Genomic DNA, 22,500 nt, shown 5'->3' on the forward strand with positions numbered 1-22,500 from the left:
AAGCCCCTGTGCTTCCAGGACCTTCCGTCGCACCTGGACGCGCTGCTGTCGGAGGCAGAAGCTGGAGACCACAACACAGGTTCATTCATATCCACTCGCTTATGATTATGAATATGGTTATTATGCTTACGTGTGTGTGTGTGTGTGTGTGTGTGTGTGTGTGTGTGTGTAGAGCCCGCGGAGGGGCGCCTCGGCCCCCAGCCCGTGGTCCTGGATCACACCAGCGGCTTCGAGGGGCTCCTGTTCGTGGACGACGACCTGCTGGGGGTGAGAGTTATTATTAATATTCATAATTTCATAATTTCATCACCATGACGACAAGGAGGAGCTCGTCGCCGCGGTAACCGTGCGCTCTGCTTCCAGGTCATCGGCCACAGCAACTTCAGCTCCATCAGAGCGACCACCTGCGTCTACAAAGGTGATGACATCATCGTTATTATTATTATTATTATTGTTATTGTTGTTATTGTTATTAATATTAATGTTGTTGTTGATGATGCAGGGAAATGGGCGTACGAGGTCCTGATCTCCTCCCAGGGTCTGATGCAGATCGGCTGGTGCACGCTGAGCTGCCGCTTCAACCAGGAGGTGCAGACGCACGCATGCAGACGCACAAACGCATACGCACGCATACGTACACGCACGAACGCATACGCACGCTTGCAGACGAACACGCACGCAGACGCACGCACGCAGACGCATGAACGCAGACACGCACGCAGACGCACAACCGCATACGCACGCATACGCACACGCACGCATACGTACACGCACGAATGCATACGCACGCTTGCAGACGCACGCATACGCACGAACGCATACGCACGCTTGCAGACGAACACGCACGCAGACGCATGAACGCAGACACGCACGCAGACGCACAACCGCATACGCACACGCACGCATACGTACACGCATGAATGCATACGCACGCTTGCAGACGCACGCATACGCACGAACGCATACGCACGCTCGCATACGCACACTCGCAGACGCACGCATCCGCACACGCACGAACGCATCCGCACGCTTGCAGACGCACGCATGCAGACGCACAAACGCATACGCACGCATACGTACACGCACGAACGCATACGCACGCTTGCAGACGAACACGCACGCAGACGCACGCACGCAGACGCATGAACGCAGACACGCACGCAGACGCACAACCGCATACGCACGCATACGCACACGCACGCAAACGTACACGCACGAATGCATACGCACGCTTGCAGACGCACGCATACGCACGAACGCATACGCACGCTTGCAGACGAACACGCACGCAGACGCACGCACGCAGACGCATGAACGCAGACGCATGAACGCAGACACGCACGCAGACGCACACATACGCACACGCACGAACGCATACGCACGCTTGCAGACGAACACGCACGCAGACGCATGAACGCAGACACGCACGCAGACGCACAACCGCATACGCACACGCACGCATACGTACACGCACGAATGCATACGCACGCTTGCAGACGCACGCATACGCACGAACGCATACGCACGCTCGCATACGCACACTCGCAGACGCACGCATCCGCACACGCACGAACGCATCCGCACGCTTGCAGACGCACGCATACGCACGAACGCATACGCACGAACGCATACGCACGAACGCAGACGAACACGCACGCATATGCACGCTCGCAGACGCATGAACGCAGACACAGACGCTAGCATACACGCAGACACACGAACGCAGACCTACGCACGCAGACGAGCACGCAGACGCACGAACGCAGACGCACGCATACGCACGCATACGCACGCATACGCACGCATACGCACACACGCAGACACACGAACGCATACGTACGAACGCATACGTACACGCGCAGACACACATACGCAGACACGCATACGCAGACGATTAACGCAGACGCGCACACACATACACAGACGCAGAGGTACGCAGACACACGCTAACGCACGCAAGCAGAGGTACGCACGCACGGAGACGTATGCACGCAGACGCACACACTCTGACACACGGACGCACGCAGACGCACGCACACATACGCAGACGCACAGAGACGTACGCAGACGCACACACATGCAGACGCATGCACGCAGGCACACGTACAGACACACACACACACACACACAGACGCACGCACACACACACATACTGAGACGCACACACACACACGCAGACGCATGCCAACACACTTAAATACTATGTAACAACGTTTCCCATGTATGATAATAATAAAGAAGTGTGTGTGTGTGTGTGTGTGTGTGTGTGTGTGTGTGTGTGTGTGTGTGTGTGTGTGTGTGTGTGTGTCTCCCTGTATGTGTGTGTGTGTGTGTGTGTGTGCGTGTGTGTGTGTGTGTGGTGTGTGTGTGTGTCAGGAGGGCGTGGGCGACACCCCCGACTCGTACGCCTTCGACGGGAACCGCGTGCGGAAGTGGAACGTGACGACCACCAACTACGGCAAGGTGAGGTCACTTCCTGTCCCCCCCCCCCCCCCGCTGCGTCCAAGATGGCGGCTTCACTCACGTGTGTGTGTGTGTGTGCGTGTGTGTGTGTGTGTGTGTCCTCAGTCGTGGGCGGCCGGAGACATCGTGAGCTGCCTGATCGACCTGGACGAGGGAACCATCACCTTCTGCCTGTGAGTCCACTTGACTCCTTTCCTTGTCTCCTTTCATGTCTCCTTTCCTGTCCACTTGTCTCCTTTCCTGTCCTCTTGTCTCCTTTCCTGTCCTCTTGTCTCCTTTCCTGTCCTCTTGTCTCCTTTCCTGTTTCCTTGTTTCCTTTCTTGTCTCCTTTCCTCGTCTCCTTTCCTGTCCTCTTGTCTCCTTTCCTGTCTCCTGTCCTCTTGTCTCCTTTCCTGTTTCCTTGTCTCCTTTCCTGTCCTCTTGTCTCCTTTCCTGTTTCCTTGTCTCCTTTCCTCGTCTCCTCTCTTGTCTCCTTTCCTGTCCTCTTGTCTCCTTTTATGTCCTCTTGTCTCCTTTTATGTCCTCTTGTCTCCTTTCCTGTCCTCTTGTCTCCTTTCCTGTTTCCTTGTCTCCTTTCCTGTCCTCTTGTCTCCTTTCCTGTTTCCTTGACTCCTTTCCTGTCCTCTTGTCTCCTTTCCTGTCCTCTTGTCTCCTTTTATGTCCTCTTGTCTCCTTTCCTGTCTCCTTGTCTCCTTCCCTGTCCTCTTGTCTCCTTTACTGTCCTCTTGTCTCCTTTCCTGTCTCCTTGTCTCCTTTCCTGTCCTCTTGTCTCCTTTCCTCGTCTCCTTTCCTGTTTCCTTGTCTCCTTTCCTGTCCTCTTGTCTCCTTTCCTGTTTCCTTGTCTCCTTTCCTGTCCTCTTGTCTCCTTTCCTGTTTCCTTGTCTCCTTTCCTCGTCTCCTCTCTTGTCTCCTTTCCTGTCCTCTTGTCTCCTTCCCTGTCCTCTTGTCTCCTTTCCTGTCCTCTTGTCTCCTTCCCTGTCCTCTTGTCTCCTTTCCTGTGTTCTTGTCTCCTTTCCTGTCCTCTTGTCTCCTTTCCTGTCCACTTGTCCCCTTTCCTGTCCTCTTGTCTCCTTTCCTGTCCTCTTGTCTCCTTTCCTGTCCTCTTGTCTCCTTTCCTGTCCACTTGTCTCCTTTTATGTCCTCTTGTCTCCTTTCCTGTCTCCTTTCCTGTTTCCTTGTTTCCTTTCATGTCTCCTTTCCTGTCCTCTTGTCTTCTTTCCTGTTTCCTTGTCTCCTTTCCTGTTTCCTTGTCTCCTTTCCTGTTTCCTTGTCTCCTTTCCTGTCCACTTGTCTCCTTTCCTGTCCTCTTGTCTCCTTTCCTGTCCTCTTGTCTCCTTTCCTGTTTCCTTGTCTCCTCTCATGTCCTCTTGTCTCCTTCCCTGTCATCTTGTCTCCTTCCCTGTCCTCTTGTCTCCTCTCATGTCCTCTCGTCTCCTTTCCTGTTTCCTTGTTTCCTTCCATGTCTCCTTTCCTGTCCTCTTGTCTCCTTTCCTGTTTCCTTGTCTCCTTTACTGTCCTCTTGTCTCCTTTTATGTCCTCTTGTCTCCTTTCCTGTCTCCTTTTATGTCCTCTTGTCTCCTTTCCTCTCCTCTTGTCTCCTTTCCTGTCCTCTTGTCTCCTTTCCTGTCCTCTTGTCCCCTTTCCTTGTCTCCTTTCCTGTTTCCTTGTCTCCTTTCTTGTCCTCTTGACTCCTTCCCTGTCCTCTTGTCTCCTTTCCTGTCTCCTTTCCTGTCCTCTTGTCTCCTTTCCTGTCCTCTTGACTCCTTTCCTGTCCTCTTGTCTCCTTCCCTGTCCTCTTGTCTCCTTTCCTGTCCTCTTGTCTCCTTTCCTGTTTCCTTTCCTGTCCTCTTGTCTCCTTTCACGTCTCCTTTCTCCTTTTCTCGTCTCCTCGTCTCCTCTCTCGTCTCCTCTCTCCTCATCTCGTCTCACGTCTCCTTCCCTTGTCTCCTCGCCCCCTCAGGAACGGCCAGTCCCTGGGGACGGCGTTCAGCGGGCTGAAGACGGGCCCGGGCGTCGCCTACTTCCCCTCCATCAGCCTCTCCTTCAAGGAGTCGGTGGCGTTCAACTTCGGCAGCCGGCCCCTGAGGTACCCGGCAGAGGGCTACCTGCCGCTGCAGGACCCGCCGGCCGCCGACCTGCTGAAGGCGCGGCGCCTGCTGGGCTACATCAGGAACGTGCTGGGGACCGCCATCCACGTCCACGTGAGTCGCAACCGCAACCGCCGCAACCACCACCGCCGCAACCACCGCAACCGTAACTGCAACCGCCGCTACCGCAACCGACGACGCCGCAACCGCCGGCGCAATTGCCGCCGCAACTGCAACCGCTACTGCAACCACTGCTACCGTAACCGCCGCTACTGCAACCGCTACTATAACCGCTGCTACCGCAACCGCTGCTACCGCAACCGCTGCTACCGCAACCGCTGCTACCGCAACCGCTGCTACCGCAACCGCTGCAACCGCAACCGCCGCTACCGCAACCGCCGCTACCGCAACCGGCGCTACTGCAACCGCAACCGCCGCTACCGCAACTGCAACCGCCACCACAACCGCCGCAATCGCAACCGCCGCAACCGCCACCACAACAGCCACTACTGCAACCGCAACCACCGCTACCGCAACCGCCACTAACGCAACCGCCACTAACGCAACCGCCACCACAACCGCCACCACAACCGCCACTAACGCAACCGCCACTACCGCAACCGCCACTACCGCAACCGCCACTATCGCAACCTCCACCACAACCGCAACCGCCACTACCGCAACCGCCACCACTACCGCAACCGCCACCACTACCACAACCGTCGCCACCCCAACCGCCACAACAACCGCCACCACAACCGCCACTACCGCAACCGCCGCTACCGCAACCACCACAACCGCCACCACAACCGCCACCGCAACCGCCACTACTGCAACCGCCGCAACCGCCACCACAACCGCCACTACTGCAACCACCACAACCGCCACCACAACCGCCACCGCAACCGCCACTACTGCAACTGCAACCGCCACCACAACCGCCGCAATCGCAACCGCCGCAACCGCCACCACAACAGCCACTACTGCAACCGCAACCACCGCTACCGCAAAATCCACTAACGCAACCGCCACCACAACCGCCACCACAACCGCCACTAACGCAACCGCCACTACCGCAACCGCCACTACCGCAACCACCACAACCGCAACCGCCACTACCGCAACCGCCACCACTACCGCAACCGCCGCAACCGCCACCACTACCACAACCGTCGCCACCCCAACCGCCACAACAACCGCCACCACAACCGCCACTACCGCAACCGCCGCTACCGCAACCACCACAACCGCCACCACAACCGCCACCGCAACCGCCACTACTGCAACCGCCGCAACCGCCACCACAACCGCCACTACTGCAACCACCACAACCGCCACCACAACCGCCACCGCAACCGCCACTACTGCAACCGCCGCAACCGCCACCACAACCGCCACTACTGCAACCACCACAACCGCCACCACAACCGCCACCGCAACCGCCACTACTGCAACCACCACAACCGCCACCACAACCGCCACCGCAACCGCCACTACTGCAACCGCCGCAACCGCCATCACAATCGCCACTACCGCAACTGCCACTACTGCAACCGCAGCCACTACCGCAACCGCCACCACAACCGCCACTACCGCAACCGCCACTACCGCAACCGCCGCTACCGCAACTGCCGTAACCGCAACCGCCGCAACCGCCTTCACAATCGCCACTACCGCAACCGCCAATACCGCAACCGCCACTACCGCAACCGCCACCGCAAACGCCACCACAACCGCCACTACTGCAACAGTAAGCGCCACCACAACCGCCACTACTGCAACCGCCACCACAACCGCCGCAACCACAACCGTAACCGACGCCGCAACTGCAACGGCAACCGCCACCACAACCGCCACTACCGCAACCAACGCTACCGCAACTGCAACCGCTGCTAACGCAACCGCCGCTACCGCAAATGCTACCGCCGCAACCACCGCCGCTACCGCAAACGCCGCTACCGGAACCGGCGCCGCAACCGCGCTAACCCGCCCTCCGCGTGTCTCCGCAGGAGGACCGCCTGGTGGAGACGGACCCGGCCCTCTGGAGGCTCCGCGGGGACCCCACGGTCCTCATCACGCTGGCCCACGTCTTTAACCACTTCGCCCCGCTGATGTGTAGAGTCTACCTGGTGGAGGAGGTCCTGATGAACTTCCTGTTGGGGATCCTGGAGGGAGGAGGCTCCGTCGACGAACACCCGCTGATTCAACAGCTGCTCGACCTCTTCTGGCTGCTGATGGAGGTGAACGTTCACTTAAAGCTGCGATCTCCTTCATGTCCACTTAAAGCTGCTTTCTCTCTGACATCTACTTAAAGCTGTGTTCTCTCTGACGTCCACTTAAAGCTGTGTTCTCTCTGACGTCCACTTAATGCTGCATTCTCTCTTGTCCACTTAAAGCCACTCCCCCTCTCTCTCTTGTCCACTTAAACCCTCTCTCTCCCTCTTGTCCACTTAAAGCCTCCCTCTCTCTCTCTCGTCCACTTAAACTCGCTCTCTCTCTCTCTTGTCCACTTAAAGCCCCTCTCTGTCTCTCATCCACTTAAAGCCTCTCTCCCTCTCTTGTTCACTTAAAGCCACTCTCTCTTGTCCACTTAAAGCTGCATTCTTCTTAATGTCCACTTAAAGCTGCATTCTCTCTCTTGTCCACTTAAAGCCGCGTCATCTCTCCCTTGTCCACTTAAAGCTGCTCCCTCTCTCTCTTGTCCACTTAAAGCTGCTCCCTCTCTCTCTCTTTCTTGTCCACTTAAACCCTCTCTCTTGTCCACTTAAGGCCGCTCCCTCTCTCTCCCTCCCTCTCTCTCTCGCTCATGTCCACTTCAAGCTGCGTTCTTTCTTGTCCACTTAAAGCCTCTCTCTCTTGTCCACTTAAAGCCGCTCCCTCTCTCTCTCTTGTCCACTTAAAGCCACGCTCGCTCTCTTGTCCACTCAAAGCCGTTCCCTCTCTCTCTTGTCCACTTAAAGCCTCCCTCTCCCTCTCTCATGTCCACTTAAAGCCGCTCCCTCTCTCTCTCTTGTCCACTTAAAGCCTCTCCCTCTCTCTCTCTTGTCCACTTAAAGCCTCTCTCTCTCTTCTCCACTTAACGCCTCCCTCTCCCTCTCTCATGTCCACTTAAAGCCGCTCTCTCTCATCCACTTAAAGCCTCTCTCTCTCTCTTGTCCACTTAAAGACACTCCCTCTCTCTCTCTTATCCACTTAAAGCCTCTCCCCCTCTCTCTCTCGTCCACTTAAAGCCCCTCCCTCTCTCTCTCTCTTGTCCACTTAAAGTCTCTCTCTCCCTCTCCCTCTCTCATGTCCACTTAAAGCCTCTCTCTCCCTCTCTCATGTCCACTTAGAGCCTCCCCCTCTCTCATGTCCACTTAAAGCCGCTCTCTCTCTCATGTCCACTTAAAGCCTCTCTCTCTCTCTCTCTCTTGTCCACTTAAAGACACTCCCTCTCTCTCATGTCCACTTAAAGCCTCCCTCTCTCTTGTCCACTTAAAGCCTCTCTCTCTCCCTCTCTCTTGTCCACTTAAAGCCTCTCTCTCTCCCTCTCTCATGTCCACTTAAAGCCTCCCTCTCCCTCTCTCGTCCACTTAAACCCGCTCTCTCTCCCTCTCTCTCATGTCCACTTAAAGCCTCTCCCTCTCTCTCTCTCATCCACTTAAGGCCGCTCCCTCTCTCTCTCTCTCTCGTCCACCTAAAGCCATTCTCTCTCTCTCTTGTCCACTTAAAGCCTCTCTCTCCCTCTCTCTCATCCACCTAAAGTTGCTCTCTCTCTCTTGTCCACTTAAAGCCTCCCTCTCTCTCTCTCTTGTCCACTTAAAGCCTCTCTCTCTCCCCCAGGACCACGAGGTGAGCGAGTGCCTGAAGCAGCTCATGATGTCTCTGCTGCGGGCGTACCGCTTCTCCCCCATCATCCCCGACCTGGGCTTCCAGGTGAGACCCAGACCCCCAGGACCAGGGTCCCCCAGGACCAGACCCTGGACCCTGGTCCCCCAGGACCAGACCCCCGACCCTGGACCCCCAGGACCAGACCCCCAGACCCCGACCCTGGACCCAGGCCCCCGGACCCAGACACCCAGACCCAGACCCCCAGGACCAGACCCAGACACCCAGACCCAGACCCCCAGACCCAGACCCCCGACCCTGGACCCAGACCCTGGACCCAGACCCAGACCCTGGTCCCCCAGGACCAGACCCCCAGACCCAAACCCCAGACCCTGGACCCCGGGCCCAGACCCCCGACCCAGACCCCCAGGACCAGACCCCCAGACCCAGACCCCAGACCCAGACCCCCGACCCTGGACCCAGACCCCCGACCCCGGACCCTGACCCTGGACCCAGACCCCAGACCCCCAGACCCAGACCCCCAGACCCAGACCCCCAGACTCGGACCCCAGACCCAGACCCCAGACCAAGATCCCCCGACCCAGACTCCCAGACCCCCAGACCCTGACCCCCAGACCCAGACCCAGACCCCCAGGACCAGACCCCAGACCCTGGACCCCAGACCCCCAGACTCAGACCCTGGACCCCAGACCCAGACCCTGGACCCCAGACCCTGGTCCCCCAGGACCAGACCCCAGGACCAGGGTCCCAGACCCAGACCCCAGACCCCCAGACCCCAGAACCAGACCCCCAGGACCCAGACCCCCCAGGACCAGACCCAGACCCCAGACCCCCAGGACCAGACCCCCGACCCTGGACCCAGACCCCCAGGACCAGACCCCAGACCTCCAGACCCCCAGACCCCCGACCCCAGACCCCCAGGACCAGACCCCCGACCCAGACCCCGGACCCCAGACCCCCAGACCACCAGACCCCGACCCCAGACCCCTAACCCTGGACCCCCAGACCCAGACCCCCAGACCCAGACCCCAGACCCAGACCCCCAGGACCAGGGTCCCAGACCCAGACCCCAGACCCCCAGACCAAGACCCCCAGACCCAGACCCCCAGGACCAGGGTCCCAGACCCAGACCCCAGACCCAGACCCCCAGACCAAGACCCCCAGACCAAGACCCCCAGAACGTAGACCCCAGACCCAGACCCCCCAGGACCAGACCCAGACCCCCAGACCAAGACCCCCAGACCAAGACCCCCAGACCAAGACCCCCAGAACGTAGACCCCAGACCCAGACCCCCCAGGACCAGACCCAGACCCCCAGACCAAGACCCCCAGACCCAGACCCCCAGACTCGGACCCCAGACCCCAGACCCAGACCCCAGACCAAGATCCCCCGACCCAGACTCCCAGACCCCCAGACCCTAACCCCCAGACCCAGACCCAGACCCTGGACCCCAGACCCCCAGACTCAGACCCTGGACCCCAGACCCAGACCCTGGACCCCAGACCCTGGTCCCCCAGGACCAGACCCCAGGACCAGGGTCCCAGACCCAGACCCCAGACCCCAGAACCAGACCCCCAGGACCCAGACCCCCCAGGACCAGACCCAGACCCCAGACCCCCAGGACCAGACCCCCGACCCTGGACCCAGACCCTAGACCCAGACCCCCAGGACCAGACCCCAGACCTCCAGACCCCCAGACCCAGACCCCTGACCCCAGACCCCCAGGACCAGACCCCCGACCCAGACCCCGGACCCCAGACCCCCAGACCACCAGACCCCGACCCCAGACCCCTAACCCTGGACCCCCAGACCCAGACCCCCAGACCCAGACCCCAGACCCTGACCCCCAGACCCAGACCCCCAGGACCAGGGTCCCAGACCCAGACCCCAGACCCCCAGACCAAGACCCCCAGACCCAGACCCCCAGGACCAGGGTCCCAGACCCAGACCCCAGACCCAGACCCCCAGACCAAGACCCCCAGACCAAGACCCCCAGAACGTAGACCCCAGACCCAGACCCCCCAGGACCAGACCCAGACCCCCAGACCAAGACCCCCAGACCCCTGAGGACACTTTAACACACGTTTATGCTCCTAGAGGACACTTTAGCACACGTTTATGCTCCTAGAGGACACTTTAACACGTTTATGCTCCTAGAGGACACTTTAACACACGTTTATGCTCCTAGAGGACACTTTAACACACGTTTATGCTCCTAGAGGACACTTTAGCACACGTTTATGCTCCTAGAGGACACTTTAGCACACGTTTATGCTCCTAGAGGACACTTTAACACACGTTTATGCTCCTAGAGGACACTTTAGCACACGTTTATGCTCCTAGAGGACACTTTAACACACGTTTATGCTCCTAGAGGACACTTTAACACACGCTTATGCTCCTAGAGGACACTTTAACACACGTTTATGCTCCTAGAGGACACTTTAGCACACGTTTATGCTCCTAGAGGACACTTTAACACACGTTTATGCTCCTAGAGGACACTTTAACACACGTTTATGCTCCTAGAGGACACTTTAGCACACGTTTAGGCTCCTAGAGGACACTTTAACACACGTTTATGCTCCTAGAGGACACTTTAACACACGTTTATGCTCCTAGAGGACACTTTAACACAGGTCTGGACCCTGGTCCTGAATTTGAACACCCGTAACTCTAAGTGTGCCTGTTCCAGATCCACTTCCTGCGCCTGACCACCGCCGTGCTGCACCACGAGCGCTCCAGGAAGTTCCTGCTCCGCGGCGTCTTATATCCTTTCACAATAAAAGCCCGCTTATTAATAAAGTTATGATTTATTTTCATGATATTTACGACCCTTGACTCCGCCCCCCCAACGTTCGACGCGCTGCGCTCCGTCGTCTTCTTCTACATCAAGACGCCGCTGCGCGTGAAGGAGGCGGGGCTGGAGGAGCTCATCCCGACCACGTGGTGGCCCACGCACTTCGACCAGGAGGTGAGGGTTATTCATAACAATAACCATATTCATAACAGGGGGAATAGCAATAACAAGATGGCCGAATATAGACACAAAATGGCTGAAAACAGGTTAAAATTGACACAAAATGGCTGAAAACAGGTTAAAATTGACACAAAATGGCAGAAAACCGGTTAAAATTGACCCAAAATGGCTGAAAACAGGTTAAAATTGACACAAAATGGCTGAAAACAGGTTAAAATTGACACAAAATGGCTGAAAACAGGTTAAAATTGACACAAAATGGCTGAAAACAGACACAAAATGGCTGTAAACGGGTTAATATTGACACAAAATGGCCGAAAACAGGTTAAAATTGACACAAAATGGCCGAAAACAGGTTAAAACAGACACAAAATGGCTGTAAACAGGTTAATATTGACACAAAATGGCCGAAAACAGGTAAAATTGACACAAAATGGCTGAAAACAGGTTAAAATTGACACAAAATGGCTGAAAACAGGTTAAAATTGACACAAAATGGCTGAAAACAGACACAAAATGGCCGAAAACAGGCTGAAATTGACACAAAGTCGCCGAAAACAAACACAAAAATGGACGAAAACAGGTTAAAATTGACATAAAATGACCGAAAACAGGCTAAAATTGACACAAAATGGACAAAAACAGACACTAAGTGGCCGAAAATAGACACAAAATGGCCGAAAACAGACTCAAAATGGTCGAAAACAGACACAAAATGGCTGAAAACCGGTCAAAATTGATACAAAATGGCTGAGAACAGGTTAAAATTGACACAAAATGGCCGAAAACAGACACAAAGTGGCAGAAAACAGACATAAAATGGTGTAAATAGACACAAAATGGCTGAAAACAGACACAAAATGGCCGTAAACAGACACAAAATGGACCAAAACAGACACAAAATTGCCGAAAACAGACACAAAATGGCTGTAAACAGACACAAAGTGGCCAAAAACAAACACAAAATGGCTGAATACAGATTCAAATTGACACAAAATGGCTGAAAACAGACACAAAATGGCTGTAAAAAGACACAAAATGGCCGAAAACAGACACGAAAGGGTTTAAAAAAAGACACAAAATGGCCGAAAAAATATTAAAATTGACATGAAATTGTTGAAAACAGGTTAAAATTGACACAATGGCTGAAAACAGATTAAAATTGACACAAAATGGCTGAAAACGGACACAAAATGGCCGAAAACAGACACAAAATGGCTGAAAACAGACACAAAATGGCTGAAAACAGACACAAAATGGCTGAAAACAGACACAAAATGGCTGAAAACATGTTAAAATTGACACAAAATGACCAATAACAGCCATTTGTAGTCTTTTCTCGTCCATTTTGTGTCTTTCTTCGGCCATTTTGTGTCTGTTTTCGGCCATTTTGTGTCTGTTTACAGCCATTCTGTCTGTTTTCCGCCATTTTGTGTCTGTTTTCGGCCATTTTGTGTCTGTTTTCGGCCATTTTGTGTCTATTTTTAGCCATTTTGTGCCTATTTTCAGCCATTTTGTGTCTGTTTACGTCCATTTTGTGCCTGTTTTTAGCCATTTTGTGCCTGTTTTTAGCCATTTTGTGCCTGTTTTTAGCCATTTTGTGTCTGTTTTCAGCCATTTTGTGTCTGTTTTTAGCCATTTTGTGTCTGTTTTCAGCCATTTTGTGCCTTTTTTTTGGCAATTTTGTGTCTGTTTTCAGCCATTTTGTGTCTGTTTTTAGCCATTTTGTGTCTGTTTTCAGCCATTTTGTGCCTTTTTTTGGCAATTTTGTGTCTATTTTCAGCCATTTTGTGCCTGTTTTTAGCCATTTTGTGTCTATTTTCAGCCATTTTGTGCCTGTTTTTAGCCATTTTGTGTCTGTTTCTGGCCATTTTGTGTCTGTTTTCAGCCATTCTGTCTGTTTTCCGCCATTTTGTGTCCGATTGTTCAATTTCGTGTCTATTTTCGGCCATTTTGTGCCTGTTTTTAGCCATTTTGTGTCTGTTTTTAGCCATTTTGTGGCTGTTTTCGGCCATTTTGTGCCTGTTTTTAGCCATTTTGTGTCTGTTTTCGGCCATTTTGTGCCTGTTTTTAGCCATTATGTGTCTGTTTTTAGCCATTTCGTGTCTGTTTTCGGCCATTTGGTGTCTGTTATTTGTTATAACACCTGTTATTACTGTTATTATTAATATTCATATCCATACTTTCAGGGCAAAGACGACCCAGAGCCCCGGGACGAGAGTTCGGACGAGCGGCTGCGGCGCCGAGCGTTCGAGCGCGGCTGCGAGCGCCTGAAGAAGCGGATCCAGGGTAATAGATTACCTTAATTACTGTAATAGATTACCTTAGTTACTGTAATAGATTACCTTAGTTACTGTAATAGATTACCGTAGTTACTGTAATAGATTACCTTAGTGACTGTAATAGATTACCTTAGTTACTGTAATAGATTACCTTAGTTACTGTAATAGATTACCTTAATTACTGTATTAGATTACCTTAATTACTGTAATAGATTACCTTAGTTACTGTAATAGATTACCTTACTTACTGTATTAGATTACCTTAATTACTGTAATAGATTACTCTCAGATGTAATAGATTACCTTAGTTACTGTAATAGATTACCTTAGTTACTGTAATAGATTACCTTAGTTACTGTAATAGATTACCCTAGTTACTGTAATAGATTACCTTAGTTACTGTAATAGATTACCTTAGTTACTGTAATAGATTACCTTAGTTACTGTAATAGATTACCTTAGTTACTGTAATAGATTACCTTAGTTACTGTAATAGATTAACCTAGTTACTGTAATAGATTACCTTAGTTACTGTAATAGATTACCTTAGTTACTGTAGTAGATTACCTTAGTTACTGTAATAGATTACCTTAGTGACTGTAATAGATTACCTTAGTTACTGTAATAGATTACCTTAGTTACTGTAATAGATCACCTTAATTACTGTAATGATTACCTTAGTTACTGTAATAGATTACCTTAGTTACTGTAATAGATTACCTTAGTTACTGTAATAGATTACCTTAGTTACTGTAATAGATTACCTTAATTACTGTAATAGATTACCTTAGTTACTGTAATGGATTACCTTAGTTACTGTAATAGATTACCTTAGTTACTGTTATAGATTACCTTAGTTACTGTAATAGATTACCTTAGTTACTGTAATAGATTACCTTAATTACTGTAATAGATTACCTCAGTTACTGTAATAGATTAACCTAGTTACTGTAATAGATTACCTCAGTTACTGTAATAGATTACCTTAGTTACTGTAATGGATTACCTTAATTACTGTAATAGATTACCTTAATTACTGTAATAGATTACCTCAGTTACTGTAATAGATTACCTTAGTTACTGTAATGGATTACCTTAATTACTGTAATAGATTACCTTAGTGACTGTAATAGATTACCTTAGTTACTGTAATAGATTACCTCAGTTACTGTAATAGATTACCTTAGTTACTGTAATAGATTACCTTAATTACTGTAATAGATTACCTTAGTTACTGTAATAGATTACCTCAGTTACTGTAATAGATTACCCTAGTTACTGTAATAGATTACCTTAGTTACTGTAATAGATTACCTTAGTTACTGTAATAGATTACCTCAGTTACTGTAATAGATTACCCTAGTTACTGTAATAGATTACCTTAGTTACTGTAATAGATTACCTTAATTACTGTAATAGATTACCTCAGTTACTGTAATAGATTACCTCAGTTACTGTAATAGATTACCTTAGTTACTGTAATAGATTACCTTAGTTACTGTAATAGATTACCTTAGTTACTGTAATAGATTACCTCAGTTACTGTAATAGATTACCTTAGTTACTGTAATAGATTACCCTAGTTACTGTAATAGATTACCTTAGTTACTGTAATAGATTACCTTAGTTACTGTAATAGATTACCTTAGTTACTGTAATAGATTACTCTCAGCTGTAATAGATTACCTTAGTTACTGTAATAGATTACCTCAGTTACTGTAATAGATTACCTTAGTTACTGTAATAGATTACCTTAGTTACTGTAATAGATTACCTCAGTTACTGTAATAGATTACCTTAGTTACTGTAATAGATTACCCTAGTTACTGTAATAGATTACCTTAGTTACTGTAATAGATTACCTTAGTTACTGTAATAGATTACCTTAGTTACTGTAATAGATTACTCTCAGCTGTAATAGATTACCTTAGTTACTGTAATAGATTACCTCAGTTACTGTAATAGATTACCTTAGTTACTGTAATAGATTTCCTTAGTTACTGTAATAGATTACCTTAGTTACTGTAATAGATTACCTTAGTTACTGTAATAGATTACCTCAGTTACTGTAATAGATTACCTTAGTTACTGTAATAGATTACCTCAGTTACTGTAATAGATTACCTTAGTTACTGTAATAGATTACCCTAGTTACTGTAATAGATTACCTTAGTTACTGTAATAGATTACTCTCAGATGTAATAGATTACCTTATGTACTGTTATAGATTACCTTAGTTACTGTAATAAATTACCTTAGTTACTGTAATAGATTCCTTTCCCTCCTCAGTGGTGGAGGAGTTGCAGGTTCAGATCCTCAAGTTGTTGCTCAACAACAAAGACAAAACCACGGTACGTTCATAACAAATATGAATATTCATAATTATTAATATTTTATATTTATGAATATTCATATTTTCTAATATTTCCCCGTTTTAGGGCGAAGCGTCTCGCTACATTTTCCTCAACAAGTTCCGGAAGTTTCTCCAGGAAAACGCCAGCAACAGAGGGGTGAGGTCACTTCCTGTTTACCCCACAGACACACAGGGGTCACTTCCTGTTTAACCTAGCACATACACGAGGTCACTTCCTGTTTACCCACACACACACGGGGTCACTTCCTGTTTACCCTCACACACACAGGGTCATTTCCTGTTTAACCTCACACACAGGGGTCACTTCCTGTTTACTCACACACACACAGGGTCACTTCCTGTTTACCCACAGACACTGAGGATCACTTCCTGTTTACCCACACACACACAGGGTCACTTCCTGTTTACCCACACACACGGAGTCACTTCCAGTTTACCCACACACACACACAGGGGTCACTTCCTGTTTACCTACAGACACACAGGGTCACTTCCTGTTTACCCACAGACACACAGGGGTCACTTCCTGTTTACCCACAGACACACAGGGTCAATTCCTGTTTACCCAAAGAAACACGGGGTCACTTCCTGTTTACCCTCAGACACAAGATAGACACAAAATGGCTGAAACAGACACAAAATGGCTGTAAACAGACACAAAATGGCCGAAAACAGACACAAAATGGCGGAAAACAGACACAAAATGGCCGAAAACAGACACAAAATGGCCGAAAACAGACACAAAATGGCCGAAAACAGATACAAAATGACCGAAGACAGACACAAAATGGCTGAAAACAGACACAAAATGGTTGAAAATGGACACAAAATGGCCGAAAACAGACACAAAATGGCTGAAAACAGACACAAAATGGCCGAAAATAGACACAAAATGGCCGAAAACAGACACAAAACGACCTTAAACACACGTAAAACAGCTGAAAACAGATGTAAAAAGTGTGTGTTTCTCTCTCCGTGTGTGTGTGTGTGTGTGCAGCACCCCACGGCCCTGTGCCCCCCCGAGTACATGGTGTGTTTCCTGCACCGCCTCATCACGGCGGTGCGAGCGAGCTGGGACCAGGGGACGAAGAGCAGCAGCCACGGTCGTTAACATTCATAATTATCATGATTATTAATATTAATATTTATGTTGTTGTTGTTATTTATTACGCAGTTGTTGTTGTTTACAGAGGCGTACGTCCCCCCGCAGCTCTTCTACAACGGGAAGGTGGACTACTTCGACCTGCAGCGGCTCGGGGGTCTACTCTCGCACCTGAAGAAGACGCTCAAGGGTGCGTGGACGCAAAACAACCACAAAGAGACACAAAACGACCACAAAGAGACACAAAACAACTACAAAGAGACACAAAACAACCACAAAGAGACACAAAACAACCACAAAGAGACACAAAACGACTACAAAGAGACGCAAAACAACTACAAAGAGACACAAAACAACCACAAAGAGACACAACACAACCACAAAGAGACACAAAACGACCACAAAGAGACACAAAACAACCACAAAGAGACACAAAACAACAACAAAGAGACACAAAACAACTACAAAGAGACACAAAACAACTACAAAGAGACACAAAACGACCACAAAGAGACACAAAACGACCACAAAGAGACGCAAAACAACCACAAAGAGACACAAAACAACCACAAAGAGACACAAAACGACCACAAAGAGACACAAAACAACCACAAAGAGACACAAAACAACCAAAGAGACACAAAACAACCACAAAGAGACACAAAACAACCACAAAGAGATGCAAAACGACCACAAAGAGACACAAAACAACTACAAAGAGACACAAAACAACTACAAAGAGACACAAAACAACCACAAAGACACAAAACAACCACAAAGAGACACGAAACAACTACAAAGAGACACAAAACAACTACAAAGAGACACAAAACAACCACAAAGAGACACGAAACAACTACAAAGAGACACAAAACAACTACAAAGAGACGCAAAACGACCACAAATAGACACCAAACAACCACAAAGAGACTCAAAACAACCACAAAGAGACACAAAACAACCACAAAGAGACACAAAACAACCACAAAGAGACACAAAACAACTACAAAGAGACACAAAACAACTACAAAGACACACAAAACAACTACAAAGAGACAAAACAACTACAAAGAGACACAAAACAACTACAAAGAGACACAAAACAACCACAAAGAGACACAAAACAACCACAAAGACACAAAACGACCACAAAGAGACACAAAACAACTACAAAGACACAAAACGACCACAAAGAGACACAAAACGACCACAAAGAGACACAAAACGACCACAAAGAGACATTTTTCCATATTTTCCAGACGACCTGGCGAGCAAAGCGAACGTCATCATCGACCCGGCGGAGATCCAGGCGGCGTCCATGGACGACCTCGACGAGGACGAGGAGAGCGGCGGCGCACAGGTGCATATATTAATATTTATATTTATCAATATTAGCAATTCTAATACACGAGCTAACTGCGTTTTCCCGCCCAGCGGCCGTTCGGCGCCGTGGCGACGGGCGGCGCCCTGGCGCGTCCCGGCTGGTTGAGCTCGCCGACGTTGAGTCGCACCAACCGCTTCCTGAGCACGGCGGCCGTGAGCCTCATGACCCCCCGGCGACCCCTGGCCGCGCCGGAGAAGGTGAAGGTTCGAGCCCTGAACGTGGAGCAGAGGACGGAGGAGGACAGTGAGTGGTGACGGACACAAAATGGCGGAAAATAGGCACAAAATGGCCGGAAACAGGCACAATATGGCTGAAATTAGGCACAAAATGGCGGAAAATAGGCACAAAATGGCCGAAAACAGACACAAAATGGCTGAAAATAGGCACAAAATGGCCGTAAACAAACACAAAATGGCCGAAAATAGATACTAAATGACTGAAAGCAGACATAAAATGGCTGAAATTAGACACAAAATGGCTGAAATAGACACAAAATGGTTGAAATCAGACACAAAATGGCTGAAAATAGGCACAAAATGGCCGAAAACAGGCACAAAATGGCGGAAAATAGGCACAAAATGGCCGAAAACAGACACAAAATGACTGAAAACAGACACAAAATGGCCGGAAACGGACACAAAATGGTGGAAAAAACAGACACAAAATGATTGAAAACAGACACAAAATGGCCGGAAACAGACACAAAATGGTGGAAAACAGACACAAAATGGCTGAAAATAGACACAAAATGGCCGGAAACAGACACAAAATGGCTGAAAACAGACACAAAATGGCTGAAAATAGACACAAAATGGCCGGAAACAGACACAAAATGGCCGAAAATAGATACAAAATGACTGAAAGCAGACATAAAATGGCTGAAATTAGACACAAAATGGCTGAAATAGACACAAAATGGTTGAAATCAGACACAAAATGGCTGAAAATAGGCACAAAATTGCTGAAAACAGACACAAAATGGCTGAAAATAGGCACAAAATTGCTGAAAACAGACACAAAATGGCCGAAAACAGACACAAAATGGCCGAAAATAGGCACAAAATGACTGAAAACAGACACAAAATGGCCGAAAACAGACACAAAATGGCCGAAAACAGACACAAAATGGCCGAAAATAGGCACAAAATGGCCGAAAACAAACACAAAATGACCGAAAACGCCACAAAATGGCCGAAAACAGACACAAAATGGCTGAAAAAACACACAAAACAATAACAAAGACTCTCTGTTTGTCTCCCTGTAGTCGAGGGTTGCCACGGTAGCGACGGCCTGTTGCTAGGGCGACCCCCGGAGGAGCCTGATCAGCCAATGGCGGACAAGTCGCTGCTGGAGATCGTGGACGGGATCGTGATGATGTACAACCTGAGCGTGCACCAGCAGCTGGGCAAGGTTTCGTACGCTTACGATATATACGAAAAGTCGGGATATTATGACAAAAAAGAAACGTCGGGATATTACGAGAAAAACATTTGTAACATTTAGACAAAAAAGTTGTAAAATAACGATGAAAGAAAGTCGGGATATTACGACAATAGAAAAGTCGGGTTATTACGATAAAAGAAAGTCGGGATATTACTACAAAATAAAAGTCGGGTTATTACGACAAAAGAAAAGTTGGGATAGTACGACAAAAGAAAAGTCGGGATATTACGACACAAGAAAAGTCGGGATATTACTACAGAAGAAAAGTCGGGTTATTACGATAAAAGAAGGTCGGATTATTACTACAAAAGAAAAGTCGGGTTATTATGACAAAAGAAAAGTCGGGATAGTACGACACAAGAAAAGTCGGCATATTATGATAATAAAGAAAAGTCGGGATATTACGACAAAAGAAAAGTCGTAATATTATGACAAAAAAGTTGCGATATCACGACAAAAAGAGAAGTCGGAATATAGCAACAACAAAAAAGTCGGGATATAGCGACAAAAAAAAATTGTAATACAATAAAAAAGTCGTAATATTACAAGAAGAATGTTGTAACATTCAGACAAAAAGTCGTGATATTCGCACAAAACGTCAGAAGTCAAAATAATACGACTTAAAAAAATTTTGGAATATTCCGACGAAAAAGAGTCGTGATATTACGAGAAAAAAGTTTTAACATTATGACAAAAAAGTCGGGATATTACGACATAAAAAGTATGTTTATAACAAGAAAGTCGTAATATTTAGAAAAAAAGTCAAAATTCGTCAAAAATGCAATGTTGTAAGAAAAAAGTCGTTATATTGCGACAAAAGTTTGAAGAATATGACTAAAAAAAATCTGAATGTTCGCACAAAAAGTTGTGATGTTTTGAGACAAAAAAGTCGCATTATTACGACAAAAAAGTTGGAATTGTTGGGCAAAATAGTCGTAATATTTAAACAAAAAAGTCGGAAGATTGTAAAAAAATGAAAGTTGAGATATTACGATAAAAAAAGATGTCGGAATATTACGACAATTAAAGTAGTGAGTTTATAACAAGGAAGTCGGAATGTTTCGGGTAAAAAAATTCGTAAGATTTAGACATAAAAGTCGTAATATAACGTCAAAAAAGTCGTAATGTTTTGAGAGAAAAAGGAGTCGGGATATTACGACAAAAAATAGAGTATATAACAAGAAAGTCGTAATATTTAGAAAAAAAGTCATATGTCAAAAAAAGTCGTTATATTGCGACAAAGTTGGAAGGTTATGACAAAAAAATCGGAATGTTTGGAGTAAAAAAAGTCGTAAGATTTAGATTAAAAAATTCTGAATGTTTTGAGAGAAAAAATTCGTGATAGTACGTCAAAAAAATAGTTGGGATATTACGACAAAAGAAAATTCGGGATATTACGACAAAAGAAAAGTTGGGATATTACGTCAAAAGAAAAGTCGGGATATTACGTCAAAAGAAAAGTTGGGATATTACGACAAAAGAAAAGTCGGGATATTATGTCAAAAGAAAAGTTGGGATATTACGACAAAAGAAAAGTCGGGTTATTACATCTGGAAATTCGGGATATTACGACAAAAGAAAAGTCGGGATATTACGACAAAAGAAAAGTTGGGATATTACGTCAAAAGAAAAGTTGGGATATTATGACTAAAGAAAAGTCGGGATATTACGACAAAAGAAAAGTCGGGATATTACGACAAAAGAAAAGTCGGGATATTACGTCAAAAGAAAATTCGGGATATTACGACAAAAGAAAAGTCGGGATATAACGAGTAAAAACATTGTAAGATTATGACAAAAAAGTCGTAACTTTTAGACAAAAAAAAGTCGTAATATTACGGTAAAAACGTAATGTTTAGCTGGCCCCTTTGTTGCTCCGTCGACTCGTCGTCGTCGCCGCGGTAACGCTCCGATGTCTGTTCCCCAGATGGTGGTGGTTTCGGACGACGTCCACGAATACGCCGTGGCGCTGAAGGACACGGAGGAGAAGATCGCACGATGTCCCGCCCGCGTGAGTTATTCATAAATCATAACAACAATAATAACAATAATAACAATAATAACAACTTCTGTTCCTGCGTCTTTGAGTCTGTTTTACGCTTGTTTCGCAACCCCCCTTATTTTGCGCCATTTTCACGTTCCTTTTTCCCGCCTTTTATCTGCACCTTCTTTCCCGCTCTTTTTACGTCTTGTTCACACTTATTTTCCTGTTTTTTCTCGCTCTTTTTACGCCTTCTTCACACTCTTTTTCCCGCTCTTTTTACGCCTTCTTCACGCTCTTTTTCCCGCTCTTTTTACGTCTTGTTCACACTTTTTTTCCCGCTCTTTTTACGCCTTCTTCACGCTCTTTTTCCCGCTCTTTTTACGCCTTCTTCACACTTTTTTTCCCGCTCTTTTTACGCCTTCTTCACGCTCTTTTTCCCGCTCTTTTTACGCCTTCTTCACACTCTTTTTCACGCTCTTTTTACGCCTTCTTCACACTCTTTTTCACGCTCTTTTTACGCCTTCTTCACGCCCTTTTTCCCGCTCTTTTTACGCCTTCTTCACGCTCTTTTT

At 48.0% G+C, this 22,500-nt stretch overlaps 1 protein-coding gene across 3 annotated transcripts in view; it reads left to right on the forward strand.

Moving 5' to 3' along the window:
• The window catches only part of rnf123 (ring finger protein 123), a 47,458-nt gene that overhangs the window by 4,162 nt on the left and 20,796 nt on the right, over nt 1-22,500 (forward strand). For all 3 annotated transcript variants that reach the window (XM_083940026.1, XM_083940025.1, XM_083940024.1), the window contains exons 4-23: nt 1-79; nt 173-267; nt 364-418; nt 503-588; nt 2,377-2,463; nt 2,569-2,636; nt 4,424-4,664; nt 6,560-6,790; nt 8,373-8,465; nt 11,075-11,148; nt 11,236-11,353; nt 13,549-13,648; nt 15,931-15,992; nt 16,080-16,151; nt 17,013-17,118; nt 17,206-17,307; nt 18,377-18,477; nt 18,552-18,744; nt 19,766-19,911; nt 21,872-21,955. The exon at nt 1-79 is cut by the window's left edge and continues 1 nt beyond it. In XM_083940026.1, coding sequence (XP_083796152.1) covers nt 1-79; nt 173-267; nt 364-418; nt 503-588; nt 2,377-2,463; nt 2,569-2,636; nt 4,424-4,664; nt 6,560-6,790; nt 8,373-8,465; nt 11,075-11,148; nt 11,236-11,353; nt 13,549-13,648; nt 15,931-15,992; nt 16,080-16,151; nt 17,013-17,118; nt 17,206-17,307; nt 18,377-18,477; nt 18,552-18,744; nt 19,766-19,911; nt 21,872-21,955 — 2,193 coding nt within the window. The remainder of the gene's footprint in view (nt 80-172; nt 268-363; nt 419-502; nt 589-2,376; nt 2,464-2,568; nt 2,637-4,423; nt 4,665-6,559; nt 6,791-8,372; nt 8,466-11,074; nt 11,149-11,235; nt 11,354-13,548; nt 13,649-15,930; nt 15,993-16,079; nt 16,152-17,012; nt 17,119-17,205; nt 17,308-18,376; nt 18,478-18,551; nt 18,745-19,765; nt 19,912-21,871; nt 21,956-22,500) is intronic.

The sequence above is a fragment of the Echiichthys vipera genome (assembly GCF_963691815.1).
Source record: "Echiichthys vipera genome assembly, chromosome: Y".
NCBI lineage: Eukaryota > Metazoa > Chordata > Actinopteri > Perciformes > Trachinidae > Echiichthys > Echiichthys vipera.